The 21,355-nt window shown below is 40.4% G+C and overlaps 1 protein-coding gene across 3 annotated transcripts; it reads right to left on the bottom strand.

Annotated features, from left to right (window-relative positions):
- Positions 1-1,648: 1,648 nt before the first annotated feature.
- Positions 1,649-21,039, bottom strand: LOC144065634 (uncharacterized). 3 transcript variants are annotated; one of them, XR_013297217.1, is made up of 6 exons: positions 20,581-21,038; positions 19,139-19,502; positions 18,537-18,671; positions 18,201-18,293; positions 9,431-9,796; positions 1,649-8,790 (listed from the first exon to the last, which is right to left on the bottom strand). XR_013297217.1 is itself a non-coding variant. In XM_077588636.1 (5 exons), the coding sequence occupies exons 2-5, from the start codon at positions 19,314-19,316 to the stop codon at positions 8,783-8,785; spliced, it is 645 nt and encodes a 214-aa protein (XP_077444762.1). In that variant the 5' UTR covers positions 19,317-19,502; positions 20,581-21,038; the 3' UTR covers positions 1,649-8,782. The 3 variants fall into 3 exon arrangements, 1 of the variants encoding a protein (XP_077444762.1); XR_013297216.1 differs by having other exon boundaries at positions 18,537-19,502; positions 20,581-21,039; XM_077588636.1 differs by lacking the exon at positions 18,537-18,671.
- Positions 21,040-21,355: the final 316 nt, after the last annotated feature.

The raw sequence follows: 21,355 nt of genomic DNA, 5'->3' as shown, positions 1-21,355 counted from the left end.
GGGTTGTTAAGTCTTCTTTACAGGTTCCCTTCTGTCATGGAATGTGGGACCGCAAATTGAGCAAAAAATGGCTTTTCAGTGTGGGTTGTTAAGTCTTCTTTACAGGTTCCCTTCTGTGAAAATGTTTGACTACAAACTTAACAGGAAAAGTTTTTTCACCAATGTCGGTGCTTGTGTTTACTTTTTTCTTTGGAGCTTGGGCCACAAAGTGAGCTGGTCAACATTTTTTCACCAATGTGTGGGTTCTTTTGTGGCTTTTTAATTTGATTTTGGTATCGAATCTGTGGCCACGGCTGAACAGAAAACCCCCTTTTCTCCAGTGTGGGTAATTAAGTGTTCTTTTAAGCTTTTCCTATGGGAAAATGTTCGATCACAAACTGAGCACGAAAATGTTTTTTCACCAATGTGGATTCTTGCGTGATTATTTAAGTTGCCCTTCTCTGCGAATGCTCTACCACAAACTGAACAGGAAAATGGTTTTTCACCAGTGTGGGTTCGTGTGTGACTAATTAAGCTTCCCTTGTGTGAAAATGTCTGACAACAATCTGAGCAGGAAAATGGTTTTTCACCTGTGTGGGTTCTTGCGTGAGTTTTTAAGTTTCCCTTCTCAGTGAATGTTTGGCCACAAACTGAGCACATAAATGGTTTTTCTTGTGTGCCTTTTTAATTTGGTTTTGGTAGCGAATCTGTGTCCACAAACTGAATACGAAAATGTTTTTTCACCAGTGTGGAGTATTAAGTGTTCTTTTAAGGTTATTTTTTGTGAATTTTTTTGACCACAAACTGAGGATGAAAACGGTTTCACCCCAGTGTGGATCACCATATGTCTTTTCAAAGAAGACATTTTCCCAAAGGTTTTCCCACACTGAGAGCATTTGCAAAGTTTGTCACCACTGGGATTTTTCTTAAGACCTTGATCTTCATCATTAAAATAAAGCAAGTCGTCACTATCTGATAAAGGAGCAATTAAATTTTCTGCTTGCCATCCTTCTGTTGAGCTTCTGCCATGCAGCGGGTCCGCCCCGCGGCCACCCAGATCATCTTCCGTCGTCAAGGACTCACCAGCTGACTGGATGACATCTTCCTCCATTTTGATTGGATGTTGCTCTTCTCTCTTGTGCTGTTGAGGGAACTCTGGCCCCTCCTCTTTAATTTGGGGCCAAGTTGAGGTATTTGAAGGCTCTGCCTTTCTGCTGGCCCCGCCCAGATCATCTTGCCTTTTCAAGGACTCACCAGGTGACCAGGTGACATCTTCTTTCTCCTTTTTTATTTTAAATTGCTCTTCTCTCTCTCTGTCTTGAGGGAACTCTGGCCAGTTACGCGACAATGTCAATGGATTGTGGATGCTTGGACTCAAGTGTCGGCCAGCACAGTTGTTCGAGCTTTCGCCAAGTTCCCAGAATAGCCCGGCGATAACTATGACTCTGACAGTGTGGTGGAGCATAACATAGCTAGCATAACATACGATAACATAACATACATTAGCATAACATACTCTAGCATAAAATGTGCTAGCATAACATACGCTAGCATAGTATCATGCTAGCACCCTTTGGACCGAAGCGCCTTATCTATGGGCAAAAAACAGAACATTGTTAGGTTTAAACACCAGACATTTGTATCACCAATCTGAAAGAAAGAAATCACAGAGAATTGAGTCAACTTTATTTGCAGTGAGAGGGTCGGGGACTGCTCGGTCGCAATCCTCCGACACACTCTGAAGATGTCTCCTCTCGCCTTGTCTCTTATTGTGTCAAGTTACAGGAAGTTTCAAACTGATCAAAGGAAAGAGAGGGATATCTCTTGGTTACAAAAGGTTCTTTGATGTATGTTAAGGTAACACCTTTACAGTCTCTTTCCCGATCTCCCGCAATCTTCACACAATGGTTCAAACAGGCTCTAGACCCCTGGGGCAGTTCCTCTTTGTTGAATAAGGTGAAACTTTCCCCAGGGCTCAAGACACCCCTAATTCTATTAGCAAGCATTTCGACAGTCATACCAGAATCAGGATAACTTATTTACAATAATTCCAACATTTCCCCCTGTTTATCCGGATTCTGCTATAAAATATCATCACCCATGACCTCTTCTTTTCAGATTTTCGCATCACAGGATCACCAAAATAACAGAAAAACGTTACACTCAAAAGTCAATGCCATAGTCTTTAGGATCTGGGAATAGGTCAGGTCCCATGAACTGCATTTCCTCATCATCCCCAGATCCGTCGTCGTCGTCATCGTCCCGTGGTTCGCCTCCAGATGTCAATAAGGCATACATTTCTGATTTGACTGGTTCTATGGCATTTGTTATTAATCTTTGACATAACGCACGAATACAGGGAATGCAACAACATCCACAAGTTGTGAGAATGGCAGCAAAAACAACGATTGACATTAGAACTGATACAACCAACTGTTTGTATCTGCCAAACATGCTACCAAATTCGTCCCACATTGAGGTGTCGATTCCAGAATGTTCCTTCATCTTGCTGTTGAGGGATCGAAAGCCCTCCAGGGCCTTGGTTAAGCTCCCGTCAGCTGCTGTGTTGTTCGGGATGAACGTGCAGCATTGTTCGCCAAAGATGGAGCACACGCCACCTTTCTATGCCAGGAGCATGTCAACAGCAATCCTGTTCTGGAAGGCCATCAAGGAGGTAGCCGACAACTGTTCATGGATGGCTGCAAACCCTTCTGTCCTGTTCTGGAGTCGTGCAATTTGGTCAGCGAGCTTATACTCATCTGGTACACCTCGGGGAACCCCGATGCTGTCGATGTAGGTTGGGTCCCCATCGCCCCATCCAAGAGCGGACCGCTTGGCTCTGCCTTTCCAGTGCTGAGGCAAGACGTTTCCTGCTACAGTGACCAACTCAGGAGCAGACATCTTTGTTATGGAAACAGGCAGGAGCAATGACACAGATGCACAATAGCCAGTAGTGTTGAATGGCAACCTGTCGTACAATCTATTATCACCACACCCCCACCAGATGTCGCTACGAGCTACCGGTTTGAATGTACAGACGCTCCCCTACTTACGAACATTCAACTTACGAACAACGGTACATACGAACATGTCTGCAAATTGCGTTTAAGTCCAAAAATGTTTGCAAGTCCAATTTTGTATTTTGCGCCTTTTTCGGAGTAGTACTTCTTTCCGCCGCTAACGCCTGGCGCTGTGAGAGCTCAGCTCACCCACCATCTACCTTCTTCTTCGTTGCAATGCGGAAGTGCGTGAATGTATCTCCAGTGTGCAAAGAACCTCTTTCATTTGTATCATTAAATATCTCATGCATCCAATATTGAATATGGTTGGTAAAAAGCTAAAGGCTTCTATTGAGGGAGTTGCAAGGAAGAGGCAAGCCATTTCATTTGAAACGAGTGGCAATAATAACGAAGCTTGATGCGCGTGAGAGTGGTGAGCGTTTCACGGGCATTGAATCGTTCGACCGTCAGTACCATTTATAAACAGAAAGATCGAGCAGCAGGACCCAAATATTGAACGTTGCACAAAGTTTGCAAATCAATTGAATGATGCCATACAGTGCTACCACATCATTTATGATGAAAAAAAGAAGAAAACTGTGCAATCGTCATTAGGTCGCTTCTTTTGGCCAGTTTCTAATACATAAATCTCTCTCTCTCTCTCTCTCTACAGTACTGTACATATTCTCTCCATTTTATTAAATGTTTTTTTTTCAGTACAAACCAATGCGTGTTACTTATACAAGCCTTAAACATACAAATGCACTTATATAAACCTTCAATATACTTATATCGGCCTTAAACATAAATTATAATACAAAATACAGCACTGAATCAACTTACAAACAAATTCAACTTATGAACAATCGCTCGGAACCAATTGCGTTCGTAAGTAGGGGAGCGTCTGTAATATCAACCGTCACCACTTGTTTACATTGTATACTATTAAGTCGTCCCAGAATCAACCCCCTTCCCGTTCTATTAATGCATGTGAAGTTGGCCCGTGCTATTTTCTTTGAAAACACTGGTTTCTCCTTTTCTTCATCCGCCATTGGAAAAACACTATCATTACACCGATCGTCCCTCCCACCGCCAATCCTATCTTGTGTACCCGGGTGAATATCATGCTGGTAGATTGTAATCTTTCCTAATGCCAGCACGGAGCTGTGGACATCTTCACCGGGTTTGAGATGACTGTAAACTAAAATTACAGCCCCCTTTGTAGTCGGACTTCCTCCGGAGGCGGGGTGAAAGACTACAATGCTACTATAACAGATACCACAGCGCGATCACTACAATACTAAAAATAACAGCTAGGAAGAACGAGATGAGTTTTTCTACGGACAAGGGTTTTGACACCGTCCGACTTACAGTCTACTCAGAGTCACCTGTGTCTCGAACTACCTTGACCTGAGGCTGGTGAATCGACTTTGACTTTTCAGCGATCTTTGCTGCTGTGGAGGTTGGTGAGTTGGGCCACGAATGGGTCTTCCCATTGTGGAGAGAACCAGGACTTCATTTTTATGACTCGGATCAGGATCCAGTCACCTGGCTTCACCACCTCCTGGAAGATAGACAAAAAATCACGGCAGCTTACATGTTCTTTGGATAAGTTACTCTCCTTCCTTAGGCTCTCGTCATGGGTCATCTTCCCATTAAGGAAGTTGGAATGGTCTTCCAAGAACTATCTCAAAAAGGTGTTAATCCCGAGCTAGTTGGCACTATCTTCATATACGTTTTTACCAGTGTTAGGCGTTCTGGCCATGGCTTCTTTATCTCTTCCATGGTTTTCTTAAGCCTTGGTTTTATCGTACCATTTGTTCGCTCTACCAGTCCCACACTCTTTTGGACATTGGCCTCGTTTGGGCCTGAGGTCATCTTGCACATTATATCTGTAACAAATTAAACAGTTCCTACAAAATTTTTAAAATAGGTATTTCCACCTGTTCATCATATATCCCCCCTGTTGAGACATTTATGGCTCAATTTTGGAATACATTTTTGGTAGGCACGGTAGGCCTTTAGCTTTGTACAGTTCGTCTGCAGACTGTTCTTGAGATCGGCTCAGTTTTGTTGTTGTCTTCAATACGTGCTTAACATTTGCTTACAGCTATTTGGTTGGGCTTAATACCCCAATGAACACAAATCTCAACGTTCTTACTTATTCCATCACTATAGTTTGTGAAAATTTAAATGCCTTATCAGTCAAAATTAAACATGCTGGCTGGTATTCTATTTTGAACACTGCTTCCTTGATAAGATAAAGAACTATATTTGTTTTTTTCCTTTCCTACAATTACACAAATTAACTAATCATACTAAGAATAGGAAAAATACAAAAAGCAAACCAGGCTGCTTTCTCCTCAGGAAAACAGCTTTCCCGTTCTCTGTAACAGTTTAGATTCACATCAATTAATATCCGGAAACACAATGCACACATTTATAATTCTAAATAGAATTGAACCCACTAAATTGTAACCACCCCTTGTTTGTCAGGGTCAATATTTCTAGCACAATTGTGTCCTTCAGAGCAATTAAAGCCCATTACTTTTAAAATGCATACTAAATCAAGTCCCAATTCAATTAACAATGTGTATCGCGTTGCATATTAACCTCAGTGTTTTTTGAAATTCAAAATATCCCAAACTAGTAGTCTTATTATCAAATGTAACATTCCATTGTCTTTGGAGTTTGCCAATCATCTCCTATAAAACTTTCTTAATCAATATTTCTCAATAGTCAGGCATAAAATTAAAATCTAGTTACATTTCTATCCATTGTGGTTTCTCTTTTCTCTCTAATTGTTTACTTTAACTATCTGTAAGAAGGTTTGGTCTCAATTGAAACGCTTTCATTTATTTTTATGGAGACAATAAAACCAATATAAAAAGTTCCTTATGGCTTACAGCATTGCTCCCCGAGCAATAATCTTTCCAATCACTATTGGAGTGCTTGCCATTTTGTCTGATTACGTCAAAAAGTTTATCTTACCGGTCTCCTCATATGTTTCAACTGAGAGAACCTTCTTACAGTGCACAAAATGGATCCGCCATTTTCATGTCTGCTGGTTGGTCAGGAACACTTGCACGGACACTCTCATCCTGGGTTGTTCTCCATGTTTCCTGTTGAGAAACACGATCTCCTTCTGCCAACCCAAAATTAATGCGTTTCTTTAAAGATTTTTTTTTAATTTTTTTATGCAGACATATGATTAGCCTCATCCTCCAGTTCCAATCGTGTAGTTAATAATGGCGTTTGGTACATTCCACTAAATTGGATTTCCATATTTTTTCCCGAACAAAATATGGAAACTTTTGTCAATTCAGTCAATTATTCTGTTAACACAATTTGGATGCCATTATCACAATAAATCAATAGTACTTTGGAATTTCGTATCAAGCACTGTCTTTGTTTTTTTTGTTTTTTTTCTCAGTGCTCCTAAATTTTGCATAGCAGATTTGTTTCTCCACTTCAAATTTTTCACCAAAAATTTCATTGGACTAAACAATTTTCCATAATTTTCATCAAAAATTGATTTCAAATTTCTAAATCATTTTCCAGCTTGATATCTGATTGATTATATATCTTGGTAGATGGCCAATTAGAAACACAAAAAGACAAACAAACAACCATTCATGCTCACACTCATCTTCAGACATTAGTGGTCTGCAATTTTTCACTAGTGGAGAGCGCCATCCCCAGTCTGGGGCTCCTTGGCAGCTAACCACCTTTTTGCTGTACTATCAGCACTAACCATTCTCAAAAGAAATAGGTTAACGTCATTTGGTTGACATCAACTGTTTGATGCTAATGCAATTAATATTCTAATAGTCATTAATATGACCCACGCCAAAGCATATTCCATCTGCTGATGGGCAAAACAATGAAATACCCTCCTTGCACTGACGGTATTCCATGATGTTTATCCCATCTCAGTGAAATCATGCCTATCCTAAATTAATTATTTTATCTAAACCAGCCAGGTTTAATTTACTTAATAATTTGGATCCATGCCATCTCTGCATTGTTTTCTCCATGTTTGATATCATTAATAATTTGGATGATTCTTAATACTTAAGTCTAAATCGCAAATCACTCTCATATTGCTAAAACCAATAGTTAAAGCTCTGGCTGAATTCCTATCCGCTCTAAGAAGGCGGTTTTATTTAAAATAAGAGCCATTTTCTGTGCTCACTGTTACCTCAATTACAATTTAGGGAAAATAACCTTTCACTATGCATTTCCTAATATAAATTTTAGTGTTTAATAAAGGACCCATAATTTTTCACTAATATATCATAACACTGTCAACTATCTCTCTCTCTCTCTCTCTACATCTCTCTAAAACTCTCTCTCAACTTTCTCTGTCTCTCTCTCTACATACATCTCTCTGTCTCTCTCTCTACATATATCTCTCTGTCTCTCTCTCTACATACATCTCTCTGTCTCTCTCTCTACATTTCTCTCTGTCTCTCTCTCTCTACATCTCTGTCTCTCTTTCTGTCTCTACATTTCTCTGTCTCTTTCTGTCTCTACATTTCTCTGTCTCTTTCTGTCTCTACATTTCTCTGTCTCTTTCTCTTCCTACAGCTCTGTCTATTTCTCTTCCTACATCTCTCTCTTTCTTTCTCTATCCCTCTCTCTCTTTCTGCAGGGGGAGGGGGCCTTGGGCTAGGTTGGTGTGGGCTCTCTACTGTCTCTAGGTGTGAAAAGGGGCAGTAAGAGCTATGGGCGACCCTCCTTTTTTTGTTTGCACAGGGTGTGCTTAGCTTGAGGGGTGTCCGCATCTGTGAAGGGGGCCTTTCTCTTTGTTCTATCTATCCCCCTCCCCCCCTCATCGTGCTCCCTGCTTGCGAGTGGAGCCTGTTACGAGGAGTGGGCTGAACAGGGGGCCACTGTTTCTTAACAGGCCTAATATATATATATCTTCTTATCTTATTTATCCGCCTAAGTATATTTCTTAGTTGTTTCTAGTCTTATATTGCGCAACAATCGAGATTTATGAACGCGTCACAGAGTACTTATATATATATATATCTATTCATATGAAGATTACTTACATGCGTTTATAGTTTTATTCTATTTTTTTTTCTTTATATCGAGCTCTTTCAGTATCTTGGCACTGTATAACAATATCTTTCTCACCCTTTTCTCTTTGCCCTGCCATTTGCATCCACGTTTTGGTTTGATCAGAACCTTGTTTTTGCATTTTACGTCGTTTTTTGTTACATTATTTTTCGATTTTGTTGTTGTTGTTGTAGTTAAAATGTATTTCCTTTCACACTTTTACACTTTCATTCCTTTTAGTTCGCTTCTTCGTTCAACATAACCAGGACTCCGCTATCCTTCACAGAGTTAATCAGTCTATTTCAACTAAGGGGGTCTGCACGCCTACGGAATTTTGTTTGTTGAATTTTACCTGATAGTGCCTAGGATTGTCAGGGTTTTTATTTACAACCAGGACTCCACCATCCTTTACAGAATTTAATCAGTCTGTTTCAACTAAGGGAGTCTGCCCTCCTACGGAATTTTGTTGTTTGTCTCTATTTTACTTCATTTCTCTATTTTACTTCGTTTTCATTCATTCCTTTTTAAAATAAAATTTACTCACGATTCTCTGCGTCCTTGGTATCCCTTCAACCTTTGGACCCCAGCCCGTAAGGAAGAAACAGTCCTGGAAAAGGATCTTTATGCTGTGTACACAGACTTTTCTGGATCTTGCTCACCCGCTGGGATCGTCAGGTATCTTGGGATCCGGCTTGAAGGACCATGTAAATGTTAGGTTTAAACACCAGACATTTGTATCACCAATCTGAAAGAAGGAAATCACAGAGAATTGAGTCAACTTTATTTGCAGTGAGAGGGTCGGGGACTGCTCGGTCGCAATCCTCCGACACACTCTGAAGATGTCTCCTCTCGCCTTGTCTCTTATTGTGTCAAGTTACAGGAAGTTTCAAACTGATCAAAGGAAAGAGAGGGATATCTCTTAGTTACAAAAGGTTCTTTGATGTATGTTAAGGTAACACCTTTACTGTCTCTTTCCCGATCTCCCGCAATCTTCACACAATGGTTCAAACATGCTCCAGACCCCTGGGGCAGTTCCTCTTTGTTGAATAAGGTGAAACTTTTCCCAGGGCTCAAGACACCCTTAATTCTATTAGCAAGCATTTCGACAGTCATACCAGAATCAGGATAACTTATTTACAATAATTCCAACAACATACACCCGCAACTGAGATGACGCCTTTTCAGGTGGTGCGTCATATAGGTGTGAAAATACGCTAATCATGCACGGTTTGACCGCGCAAGTCCGATATGCTGGCCTAAGCTTTTTTTTTATGGGGCATATGTAACGACGTAGGTCGTATATTATAATATTGAAATATTTTAAATAGTATTTTTCAAATTGTACACCCCGAGGCTCCTCCCTATGTTAGTGACTTTATACTCACGGAATTGCAAGTGTGATGTGACGTCGCGGTTAACTGGTGGTGGAGCCATGAGGTTCTCTGCCGGGAAACTTGCTGTTGAGTTGCTGCAACTGAGAGGCACTGCCCCACTGCTGGCCCCACTCGGACCTTCATCTTCACTCCTCAAGGGCTCAACAGTGCACATGGGGACATCTATCCCCTCCTCTTTAACATCTAGAGGGACTTCCTCTACCTTTATGAGGGGACGCTGATGCTCCTCAATGTGGAGTTTCCAAACTGTAATGAAATACTCCTCTTGTTCCTCCTTAATGCTTTCGAATTCTTCATTGTCTTCATCTTTCATGGGAGCCGACTTCTGGTGCTCAGTTTGATGCATTTGACTGACATCTGAAACAGAAAGATTAAATCTGATTTCTTTATTTGCAATCATGTGTCCCCAAAATGATTCACCACTTAAGAAATATTTCTCCAGGGCCATTTAGTACTCACTTGTCATCTACTACAAAACTTGGTCACTCAAATTGCTCACCATCACCTTTCAATCAGGATTCACTTTAACTTTCGTTGTGAGGGTCAAACAAAGAATTCATTTTGCATCACCTCTTTGCCATTTTTAGGGTACTTACAGGTCACTTCCTATAAATTTTGGACAATTTCCTATTGGTTTTGAGGGACTTTGTGGGATGCTTCTTGTTTGTTTGACAATTTTTTGGGGCATTTTCAGGCTACTCTCTGTTAGGTTTGGGGCATTTTAGAGTTTCTCGATTACCATATTTTCACACCTATAAAACGCACCGTCTCATTTGCGGGTATATTATCTGTTTTTTTCAATACATTGGACGCTTCGTCCGATTAGGCACTAGCATGAGACTAGGCTAGCGTATGTTACGCTAGCCGCTAGAGTACCTATGTCATGCTAGCCACTAGCATCTTATGCTATTTGCTAGTGTATGTTATGCTAGCTGCTAGCGTATGTTAGGCTAGGCACTAGCGTTGTTTTTTAAAGACAGCACGAGCAAAACTAAGTTTGATAATGCTTTATTGAGGATAAAGGTACACTCTGATATAAAGAGTTTGGCGATTAACATGCTAGGCTCCACTGTCAGGTAGAGTTGTGTATTCCAGGAACTTGATTCCAGCTTTGGTGAAAGCTCGAACAGTGCTGGCCGACACATGAGCCCAGCCATCCACAATCCATCGTAACTCACGACATGCATCACTACCAAACCTTTGATTCTCCTTGCTGTTATATCGGCATCGACAATTCATTCCAAAATGTCACGTAACTCGTGCGACGCTGCCTGCCCGAACTACAATGTTGGCCATCCGTTAGCAATCCGTTAGCAAAGCTGTTAAATTGCGCTTGATCCGTGGCTTTAGTCCATTTTCCAAGCATTCACACCCTCATTGTGTTGTCATTCACGTCAGGCATTTCCTCTGTATAGCTCCAATATGCTGTTTCTTTGAGTATTGAGAGTTTTTGATGGATAAAAGCGCTGCAACCACACAAGTCAAATGCATTGCCACTCCCCTGGTATCTTTTGAATGGATTTACCGTAATGCTTGGAATGCGCAGGGAGGCTAATTTTAGGGTGAACGTCCGCTGGGTTGTTCGCAATAAGTAGCGTGTCGGCAAGAAATAAAACCAGTCCCTCAAGCGGTCAGGGCCATACAAAAATTGAATTTCGTGTACAGACAAGACGCAACGACCAATTGGGCGCCTCGACCATTTTAGAGAAAATTTTAGACTTTTAAATGCGCCCTATAGGTGTTAAAATATGGTACTGTTTGGCCACCATTAATGGCGCCATTTTGACTGCAGGAGCAAAATAACGAATGTGACCCCGGACAGGAAATTGAGTAAAGGGCAGGATCAAACAACTCACAAAATTCTGGTTTCACGACACGTGTAAAAAAAAAAGCATTGTATTCTGTATGAATACGCTTCAAACTAATATTTATTGTCTATAGTTTATTAACTACTACATAGCATTAGTATTGCAAAACACATTAAATAGGCATTTAACTAATGGACTGCCATTGACGGTGCTGCCATTCAGCTGGGCAGGTTGGCGGCGACAAACAGATGAACGTCTATCATCGTCATTGGCAATGAATGAGTTAAAGAGCTATTAGTTATTGAGTTAAGAATGTATTTAGAAGGAATTTAATCTATTGTCTACAATAGTGCAAACTGCTCCAACTTGTATAATTATTAACAATTTATTTTTATTACTAACTTGCCGTAGAGGTTTTTTTTAAACTACCGGGAAGAGCCCATCCCGGTGCGCTTTAGTTGTTTAAACTTTCCTATTTTTTTTAGTTTGCATGATTTTGTTTTAATCAGTCAATTGTCTTGGAATCAAGTTTGAACCTTTTTCTGTCCACATGAGAAAATAAAATAATTTGTAATTGGAAGACACCGGCCTGGCTGTTTATTGCAGCACACACAAAAATCGTATCTTCCACAGAACAATTCAAAACAAGGAAATTTAAAGTTAATAAACTAAAATAATAAAAATACAATACAGTCGTACCTCGTCATACGACCACTCTTCATACGGCATTTTCGTGGTACGACGAAAATTTCGATCGAATAATTCGCTCGCGATACAATTAAAATTTCGAGATGCGACCAAGCCAGGTGGCCATGACATGAGGCTGTTTATCATTGTAGCGCACTGTCTTTTTTTGCCGCATCTCTTTCGTGTATAACAATATCTACGAGCACTGAAAGATTAATTCAGACGAGTTTCTCCTACCCATCGACTAGGAAACGCACAACGCGCATGCGAGGGCAAAAAGAGGGCTTTCTGGGTAATGAAGTATACTCGTGCACACAACGCCGATAGGCAATGGCACTCTTTCTCAGAATAAAACTTCATTACCCACAATCAATTCGTGGGTAAGCTCAGCTGTTGCATTTCCTGTTATTATTATCTAATACGAGGAGTATTATATTACTTCTCGTTCGCTGCTCATAAGATCATCCAGCGGCACTGGCTCGCAATTCCCTCTTTGAAATATCTCTGGTCGCAACTCTCTCTCATAGGCGCCGTTCAAAGCGGTTGCGACCAGAGCTATTACAACGAGGGAGTTGCGAGCCGGTCCCCCCGATGTTCTTATGAGCAGCGGAGTGATCGCTAATATGTACTACAAGACTATTTCTCGTTGGCAAGTGGTCGTGGGTTATTCTATTGTGAGGAACATTTTCGGAATATTTTGAAGGGAATACGTAGTACAACAGCAAACAGCCCATCGATAGCGAACGTGAGGGTGGAGGCATGGCAAACAACTAACCCGAAGAGAACGAAGGTAAAAAAAGATTAAAACAAAATTAGAATTCAGTTTTGTGTAAAGTTAAATTAAACGTATGTTTGAGTGTGTCTGTATATATTAATCCAAGTTAATTTAAATTTGTTTGTTCTGTTTACGAGTGCGTTCTCGTGGGATAAAAATAACGAAGCCACTAGTTATGTGTTACTTTGTTATTAGATGGCGAATTAGAAGAAATAAAACATTATTTTCCAATCAAATATCCTGTTTTTGGTGTTTTTTCAGAGGGTTAGAACTAATTAATTTGTTTTCAATTCATTTCAATGGGAAACGTCCGCTCGAGTTACGAAAAGCTCGTCATACGATCTCAGTCTCAGAACGGATTATGATCGTATGTCGAGGTACCACTGTAGTAAAATAGCACTATGCTTACATCAGCCCTGTATCTGTAGACATTGTAATTTATTTTCGAGACATGTAAGTTAAATGTCAACTCACCTGACATTTTGGGGTTTAATGATTGCTTATTTTGGCGACGTGTTGATGCGAAATGCCTTGTTTCTTCTCTTTATTAGCGGCTAACTTAGGCTAGGCTAAGCTAAACAAGTCGCGAAGTTTCAACGTCCTCCAAAACGATGGGTTTTGGGCATGCCCTCAAATGTCCGCCACATTTAAATGGCCAAAAAGTACATTAAACGTAGATCTGCTCGAGGCCGAGGGAGAAAAAACAAAATAAAGGCTGCGAGCAATGTTCCCTCTAATTTTTCGTTGGTCTGAGCAGAAAGTCAACATCCCTGAGCGCACTGAGTACCAGTGTGAGCGACATCATCGGTACTCGGATGATTCGCCTAAAGACGTTTCGCCGACGGACGTTTGACAGACGGGCAGGTCGCCGAATGGACGTTCCGCCGAACGTTCATTCGGCCGAATGGAGGTTTCGCCGAAACGGGATTCGCGCGCTCGCCCCGCCCCCGGATCGTGTGTGTACAAGTTTTTCAACCTCGGCCCGCGGGCCATATACGGCCCGTTAGGATTTTTAATCCGGCCCGCCGCCGGTGTTGTCCAAATTATAGTAAAAATCAATGTTAGTCTACCATCAATGGCCGCCCGGGAATAAGCACTCTTGGGCGGGCAGATGTAGCAGAACCGAGCCGTAAAATGACAGCAATCGGGTCAAATCCATCCTAAAACAGCATTTAATGATTAAATACAAATACTGGAGCTCTTTGGACATTAGAACCGAGCCCAGGGAAGTGAATTCCTCGGTAAAATGTCGTGATGATATCGCGATGGAGGCAAAAAAACGTCTATATACGTCCATTCGCCAAACGGCTCAAAATGCTCTCAAATTCGGTCAAATCCAGCCGAAAACAGCGTTTAATGATTAAATACAAATACTGGAGCTCTTTGGACATTAGAACCGAGCCCAGGGAAGTGAATTCCTCGGTAAAATGTCGCGATGATGTCGCGATGGAGGCAAAAAAAATGTCCATATACGTCCATTCGCCAAACGGCTCAAAATGCTCTCAAATTCGGTCAAATCCAGCTGAAAACAGCGTTTAATGATTAAATACAAATACTAGTATTTGTATTTAATCATTAAACGCTGTTTGAACGAACGTTCATTCGGAGACCTGTCCGTCTGTCAAACGTCCGTCGGCGAAACGTCTTTAGGCGAATCATCCGGTCACGACATCATCATTGCTCGCTATGGGCACACCAGTATCACACCTGCCACAAGCAGGTGCATGTCAATGTTCCCTCTAATTTTTCATGGAAAACATGCTGTAAAACACGAAAAACATAAGTGGACAGAGCTATTGCCGCTTAAACGGCGCCATCATGAAGAAAGGGGTAAAAAAAAATAAAAAAAAAAAAAAAAAAAAAACCTTTTTTTTTTTACTGCGCGCCATAGGATTGCTGCTGCGCAGAGAAGACGAGAGTAGTGCGCAATTGCGCACGCGCGCAGCTTAGAGGAAACAGTGGCTGCGAGCCCCGATTTTGGACCGCTTTCGGATTGCGACCAATCGATACTGCGCATGCGCGAAACAACGTCATTTCCTCTCAAGGAACAAGAGAGACTACATAATTTGAGTTATAAAACAAACAAGATGATACATGATCGGTGTAAATCAAGTCAGAGTGTAATGGAAGAGTGAAAGTCAAAATTTGAATACGCAAGACTTGCAAGTCCCGGAGATTTAATGGTTAATTTTGGTTGCACTGTTTCGACATGCCTCTGCTCCATTTGCTCGAATCGGAATCGAGCATAACATCTCTATCTTCCAGTCGTCTATAAAGCTTTGAGCCTTGCTTTGGATTAGCCTAGCTGGCATCGGGGAAAGGAACTAGTCTCCTAGTCGTCTCAGAACTGGTTTATGCTTTGCGCCCTATTTTAGCTTAGCCTGGATAGCATCGGTGAAAGGAACATGTCTGGAAATCGTCGAAGAACTCTTTTGAAGCTTTGCACCCTACTTTAGTTTAGCCTAGCTAGCAGCTATCAAAAGAACGAGTCATCAAATAGCTCGTTTACGTTTTGCGCCCAGTTTAGCTTAGCCTAGCTAGCAGCTATCAAAGGCGCCCCCATCAGAAATAAACTAATGTTCCAGGAGGAACTTTTTGTCGTCAAACAGGAGTATTCACACCCAACATGCGATCGTTAAAGGGGTGTACATTAAACACTTTAACATGTCACACAGACAGCAAGTGGAAGTGGGCTTGCACCACAAACATTACATTGAAATATATTTTGGGTCTTTATAATAATTATTATACTAATAACAATAATCTTCTTAACAAATGATGACCACAACACCCTCAACAAAATTGGTGGGCAAGTAACTATAAAAGCAAAACGGTTTCAGCATGGAACTGAATATGACGCTCATCGATGTCAATAGCAGGCAATGAATTAAATACCATCAACTATTTAAAGCAACTTTACCATGTTATTGGAGCCGTAACATAAGTCAATTTCTGCTTTTAATCATTAAAATGCCTATTCTCTTTCTTCTCATTACATCACAGACAGAGCTTCAACAAGATCTTTGGTTGTGGTCCTGACTCTTTCATCTTCAACAACATCACAGAGTGGAGCCACGTATAATTATTTGTGAGGATGGGTTTACATACAATTTACCTCCCGGGTACTTCAGCACTTTTGTCAATTGAATCAGTTCAGAAAGACAGTTTTTCACATAAATCCAGCAATGGAGGTGCTGTCTTTCATGAGGTAGGCAAAAACTTGGAAATGTAATTTTTGCAAGATTATTATTATTTTTATTTGATCATTGGAAATTCTAACCTGGAAAATAGTAACCATTAATGATGGTCTGCTTATATCTAATTATCTGCTCTTTATAAATGATACTTTTTGATCTTGCATTATCCTCATACTGCCAAAGACGCTGTGTTTACATTGTATAACTGTTTTGTTTTCTAAAGCTCACTTTAATGCCAGTGTTGACTGTGCAATTGACCAACTCCTCCAGATGCAACACACTTCTTTGTCAGAGCGGGAGCAGCACATGTACAATGTCGACGCAAGTCATGTCGAATGGAATCAATATGGCTTGCTCATACGTGTACAGACGCTCCCCTACTTACGAACGAGTTAGGTTCCGAGCGATTGTTCATAAGTTGAATTTGTTTGTAAGTTGATTCAGTGCTATATTTTGTATTATAATTCATGTTTAAGGCCTATATAAGTATATTGAAGGTTTATATAAGTGCATTTGTATGTTTAAGGCTTGTATAAGTAACACGCATTGGTTTGTACTGAAAAAAACATTTAATAAAATGGAGAGAATATGTACAGTACTGTATAGAGAGAGAGAGAGAGAGAGAGAGAGAGAGAGAGAGAGAGAGAGATTTATGTATTAGAAACTGGCCGAAAGAAGCGATCTAACGACAATTGCACAGTTTTCTTCTTTTTTTCATCATAAATGATGCGGTAGCACTGTATGGCATCATTCAATTGATTTGCAAACTTTGTGCAACGTTCAATATTTGGGTCCTGCTGCTCGATCTTTCTGTTTATAAATGGTACTGACGGTCGAACGATTCAAGTTGTATGCCCGTGAAACGCTCACCACTCTCACACCCATCAAGCTTCGTTATTATTGCCACTCGTTTCAAATGAAATGGCTTGCCTCTTCCTTGCAACTCCCTCAATAGAAGCCTTTCGCTTTTTACCAACCATATTCAATAATGGATGCACGAGATATTTAATGATACAAATGAAAAAGGTTCTCTGCGCACTGGAGATACGTTCACGCACTTCCGCATTGCAACGAAGAAGGTAGATGCTGGGTGAGCTGAGCCCTCACAGTGCCAGGCGTATTAACGGCGGAAAGAAGCACTACTCGGAAAAAAATACAAAATCGAACCTACGAACATTTTTCGACATAAACGCAATTTGCAGACATGTTCGTATGTACCGTTGTTCGTAAGTCGTATGTTCGTAAGTAGGGGAGCGTCTGTACTCTGTTTAAGTGAAGCATATCAAGATAGTTTTGCTGTGTGCTCATGCAGAAAACCTACATGAGGCAATTTATGTTTTTGGAGAAAGAACAAGGTTCCATCCAATATCTCAAATGAAACCATGAAACAGTGGTTGCTGAGCAGAAGAAGCTTCCAGTACGAGTGAGTACCAAAGGCTCATGTGGAAATGCACAGATGTACGTGGAATAATCTATTAGGTATGCACATCTTAAAGGTTCTGCAGCTTTGAAACCAAAGTGCATCCTGGGATGTTTGCTCTTCTGCAGGAGGTGAGTTCAGAAAAATAGTGAGGATACTGAATCTGGAATTCTTTGAATAGTGTGTGTGTTGTAATGCAATATTTCAATGTTTTTTTTGGAAGGAGAACTAAATTCACGTGCAAGCATAAGATATTAGAATATATACTGAAGAATTTTGTCCATCGTAGGAGTTTGTATATGCAGTATATCGACATTCAGGTCCCTTTCCATTCACTTGAACGTAGCAGTGTGATGAGGAAGAAGAGTTTGGGGTTTTGAAATGAACCGATATTCCAATTGATGATGTACCATTTTGCATTTTCATATCCTAATTTTATACTCATATCTCCAGTTGAAAGAATAATATCATACATGCGCATTTATTTGGGCCAAATTGAAAGTCAGAACAAAAGTCAAAAATTCCTTTAACTTGTGACTGTGTTTATGTATGCAGCCCTGGACGAAGTCAAGGCGAATGTGCCTGAATCAGATACACGGGCAAGTCTGCAAGGATTTCACCCAAAAAGAACACCTTTCGCAATTGTTCAATAGAAAGGTAAGGATTAGATGCATGTTCATTTCATTGAGCGGGTTATTTTGTGTTACATTATGCTACGGGACTTGCATGATACATTTCACAGAATGAGTGTGGTTCCAAGTGTTTTCATCGGTGCGTTATGAATGTTTATATTCCTGAATAATGTTAGTTGCACATCCCCAACATGCGATCGTTAATGGGGTGTAAATGAAACACTTCAACATGTCACACATACCTTTATCAGGAGGGGATATTTGGTGATTCTCTGTACTGGCTTCTGCAGGTAAGAGTTGATTGAGTTTTCCAGTCCGTGTGTCTGTAGAATTTTCTGTTAAACCCGCAGGGAGAAAAAGAGAGAGGAAAAAAACCAATTTAAGATAATGAGATTTAATGTGCATTTTGTTTGATTGGATCAACTGGACATTTAACATACATGAAAATAGTGCACAGCGTGCTCAATGATGAGCCGAGTGGATCCGTCATAGTTATGTGTGGGTTATTAAGTGTTTTTTTAAGTAATTCATTACTGCAAATTTTCTGCCACAAACTAAGCATAGAAATGGTTTTTCACCTGTGTGGGTTCTTGAGTGGGTGGGTTTTTAAATGTTGCTGTTCAGAAAAGGTTTGATCACAAACTGAACAGGAAAATGTTTTTTCACCAGTGTGGGTTCTTAGGTGCCTTTTTAATGTGGCGTTAGTAGAGAATCTGTGGACACAAAATGCGCAGGCAAAATATTTTTCTCCAGAGTGGGTTTTGAAGTGTTCTTTTAAGTTTCCCTTTATCCTGAATGTTTTACCACAAGCTGAACACAAAAATTGTTTTTCACCCGTGTGTGTTCTTGTGTGAGTTTTTTAAGTTTTGCTTTCGAGAAAAGGCTTGACCACAAACTGAGCAGGAAAATGGTTTTTCATCAGCGTGTGTTCTTGAGTGATAATTTAAGTTTCCCATCTGTGTGAATGCTTGACCACAAAACAGAGCATGAAAAGGGTTTATCCTCAGTGTGGGTCATCAAATGTGATTTTAAATGATACTTGTTCCGAAATGTTTTCCCACACTGGGTGCATTCGTAGAGTTTGTCGCCACTAGGATTTTTCTTAAGACCTTCATCGTCATCATCATTTTAAAGCAACTCGTCACTATCTGATGAAGGAGCAATTAAATTTTCAGCTTGCCATCCTTCTTTTGAGCTGCTGTATTGCGGAGGCTCTGTGACATCTTCCTGCTCTTTGATTGGAGGTTGCTCTTCTCTCTTATGCTGGTGTTGAGGGGTCTCTGGCTCCTGCTCTTTAATTTGGGGCCATGTTGTGGCTTTTGCAGGCTGCGCCCCTCCGCTGGGCACGCCGCAATCATCTCCCCTTTTTAAGGGCTCACGAGTTGACCAGGTCACATCTTCCTCCTTCTTGATTGGTTGCTCTTCTATCATTTGTTGTTGAGGAAACTCTGGCTCCTCCTCTTTGATTTGAAGGGGTTCAACGCCCTCTTTGGCACCAGGAAACTTTGACCCCCACCCATCAGGACCAAGATAATTTCTGAAACCTGCAAAAACACAAAGATAAATTACATATTTTATAAACTATCTATCTAAATAGAAGCCCTTTAAGTTAGACTGGGAATTTAAAGTTTTATACTTATTTTGGCAGTGGTTAGGCTGGAAAGTGTTGGGGTCATTCTGGATAATATTATAGATGTATGCATTTTAATTACTTTTGTATAAGAGTGTCTTTAATTTGAGACTGGGGCAAACTCGAGGTCACCCTGCTGGCTCCAGCTTGTTGACGTAACACCTCACCCTCCAAGGACTGTTTACTGGGAGATACACCTTGCAACCCAGACATCTAGATGCAACTTCGCAATGAAGATCTGCAAAGGACTCATAAATTGCTTTGACTGGGACGCCGGCAGTTTACCTTATAAAGAAATTATTATGCTCATACTGCAAATTCTAACGCAGGTGTTTTGGTTTCGATCTAATATGAGCAGTTGTTTTTCGACCTTAATGGTGTTATTCGGTTAACTTATGCAATAGTTTTGAATCAGATTACATTAAATGTTTTGAGTATGTCGCGACTAAATGGAGAGAAGAGTATGTCGCTCTTCAGAATCCTCTTGAACGAAGGCTAGTTATGAGTGATTCTCCTTGCAAGTTGTAACCAGTGTATGTTTAAAGATGTCTTCCATGTTAATAAAATTGTATTAATAATGGATCCATCAAAGGACGAATACTATGCTGGTTGCCACAGTAATGAAACTAAACGGAAGAGGACGCCATACATTGTATTTTAATTAGAAAATGATTATTAGTCAGTAAAGTATCCTCACAGGCCATTAAAATTTGCCCAAATCTTCTTTTTTGAGTCTCTTCTTTGCAAATATTCTCTTGTATTTTTTTAGATTTTAAATTATTTAAAATACTTTTATTAAAGAGGGTACCATCAAATATGTATTTTATTATATTAAATCAAGAAGGAAAAATAATATATCTATTGCTTTTTTATTGACATTGAAAAAAATTCTGTCGACTTGAGAAAATTAAATAATTTGCAATTGCAGCGAACAAAAATAGCACTTCTACAATTAGCATTAGGGGAATATATCCATAAAAAAGTGAACCCACCTTCTAGACTGTCAAGGACAACTTTTGCACACACGATTTTGCAAAATGTCGAGTGTTGTTCCTGGAATTCTGCTGCTAGCTAGCCTAAGCTAAAGAAGGACGCGAAGCTTCAACGAGATCTTCGACGACTTGAAGAGGATGTTGACTGATATTTCAGGGCGTAAAGTAGCTAATTCTAGACACGTCGGCGTCGCGTGGGTATAGTTAGGTGACGGAATTTGTGGAAAAACAAGTCGCGCAACTGTCACGACGAGATCGGGACTAGGTACGGAACCTTGACTTTAGGTGTTGCGCATGCGCGGATAATTGCGTAACTTCTATCGATGGTTTTTAAATGCAAGAGAATCTTAACTTGGGAAATACATAGTTATTCTTCAAACGGTCTCACGTGATTTCAACAATAATGTTTTCGCAGGTTTGAATCTTCCACAAATCACTTGAAGATCGCGGCTCAAAAGGAGGCTAGGCGTCACTCGCATGCGCAGAACATATTGACAAATTATAACATTGCCTGTCGCCGATTGGGATCTTGGGAGGTGCAGTTTTTCACCGTAAAGGTTTGACTCGCAGGAATCAGTCCCTTATTTTGGTACCGATCTCTAGCGGTCAGGAAAACATTTGTCGTACGTATATGTATTTTCATTTCAGTATTTGTATACACTGTACAGTAAGACTGTCAATCACCATTTATTGAAAAAGCGCAAGAAATAATATCAGAAAAATAAAAATTTCTCAATGGTGTTTTAAATAAGGAAATGTTTTTTCCCTTTTATTT

The sequence above is a fragment of the Stigmatopora argus genome, chromosome 20 (assembly GCF_051989625.1).
Source record: "Stigmatopora argus isolate UIUO_Sarg chromosome 20, RoL_Sarg_1.0, whole genome shotgun sequence".
Classification (NCBI taxonomy): domain Eukaryota; kingdom Metazoa; phylum Chordata; class Actinopteri; order Syngnathiformes; family Syngnathidae; genus Stigmatopora; species Stigmatopora argus.
This window is presented reverse-complemented; position numbering and strand designations above follow the sequence as displayed.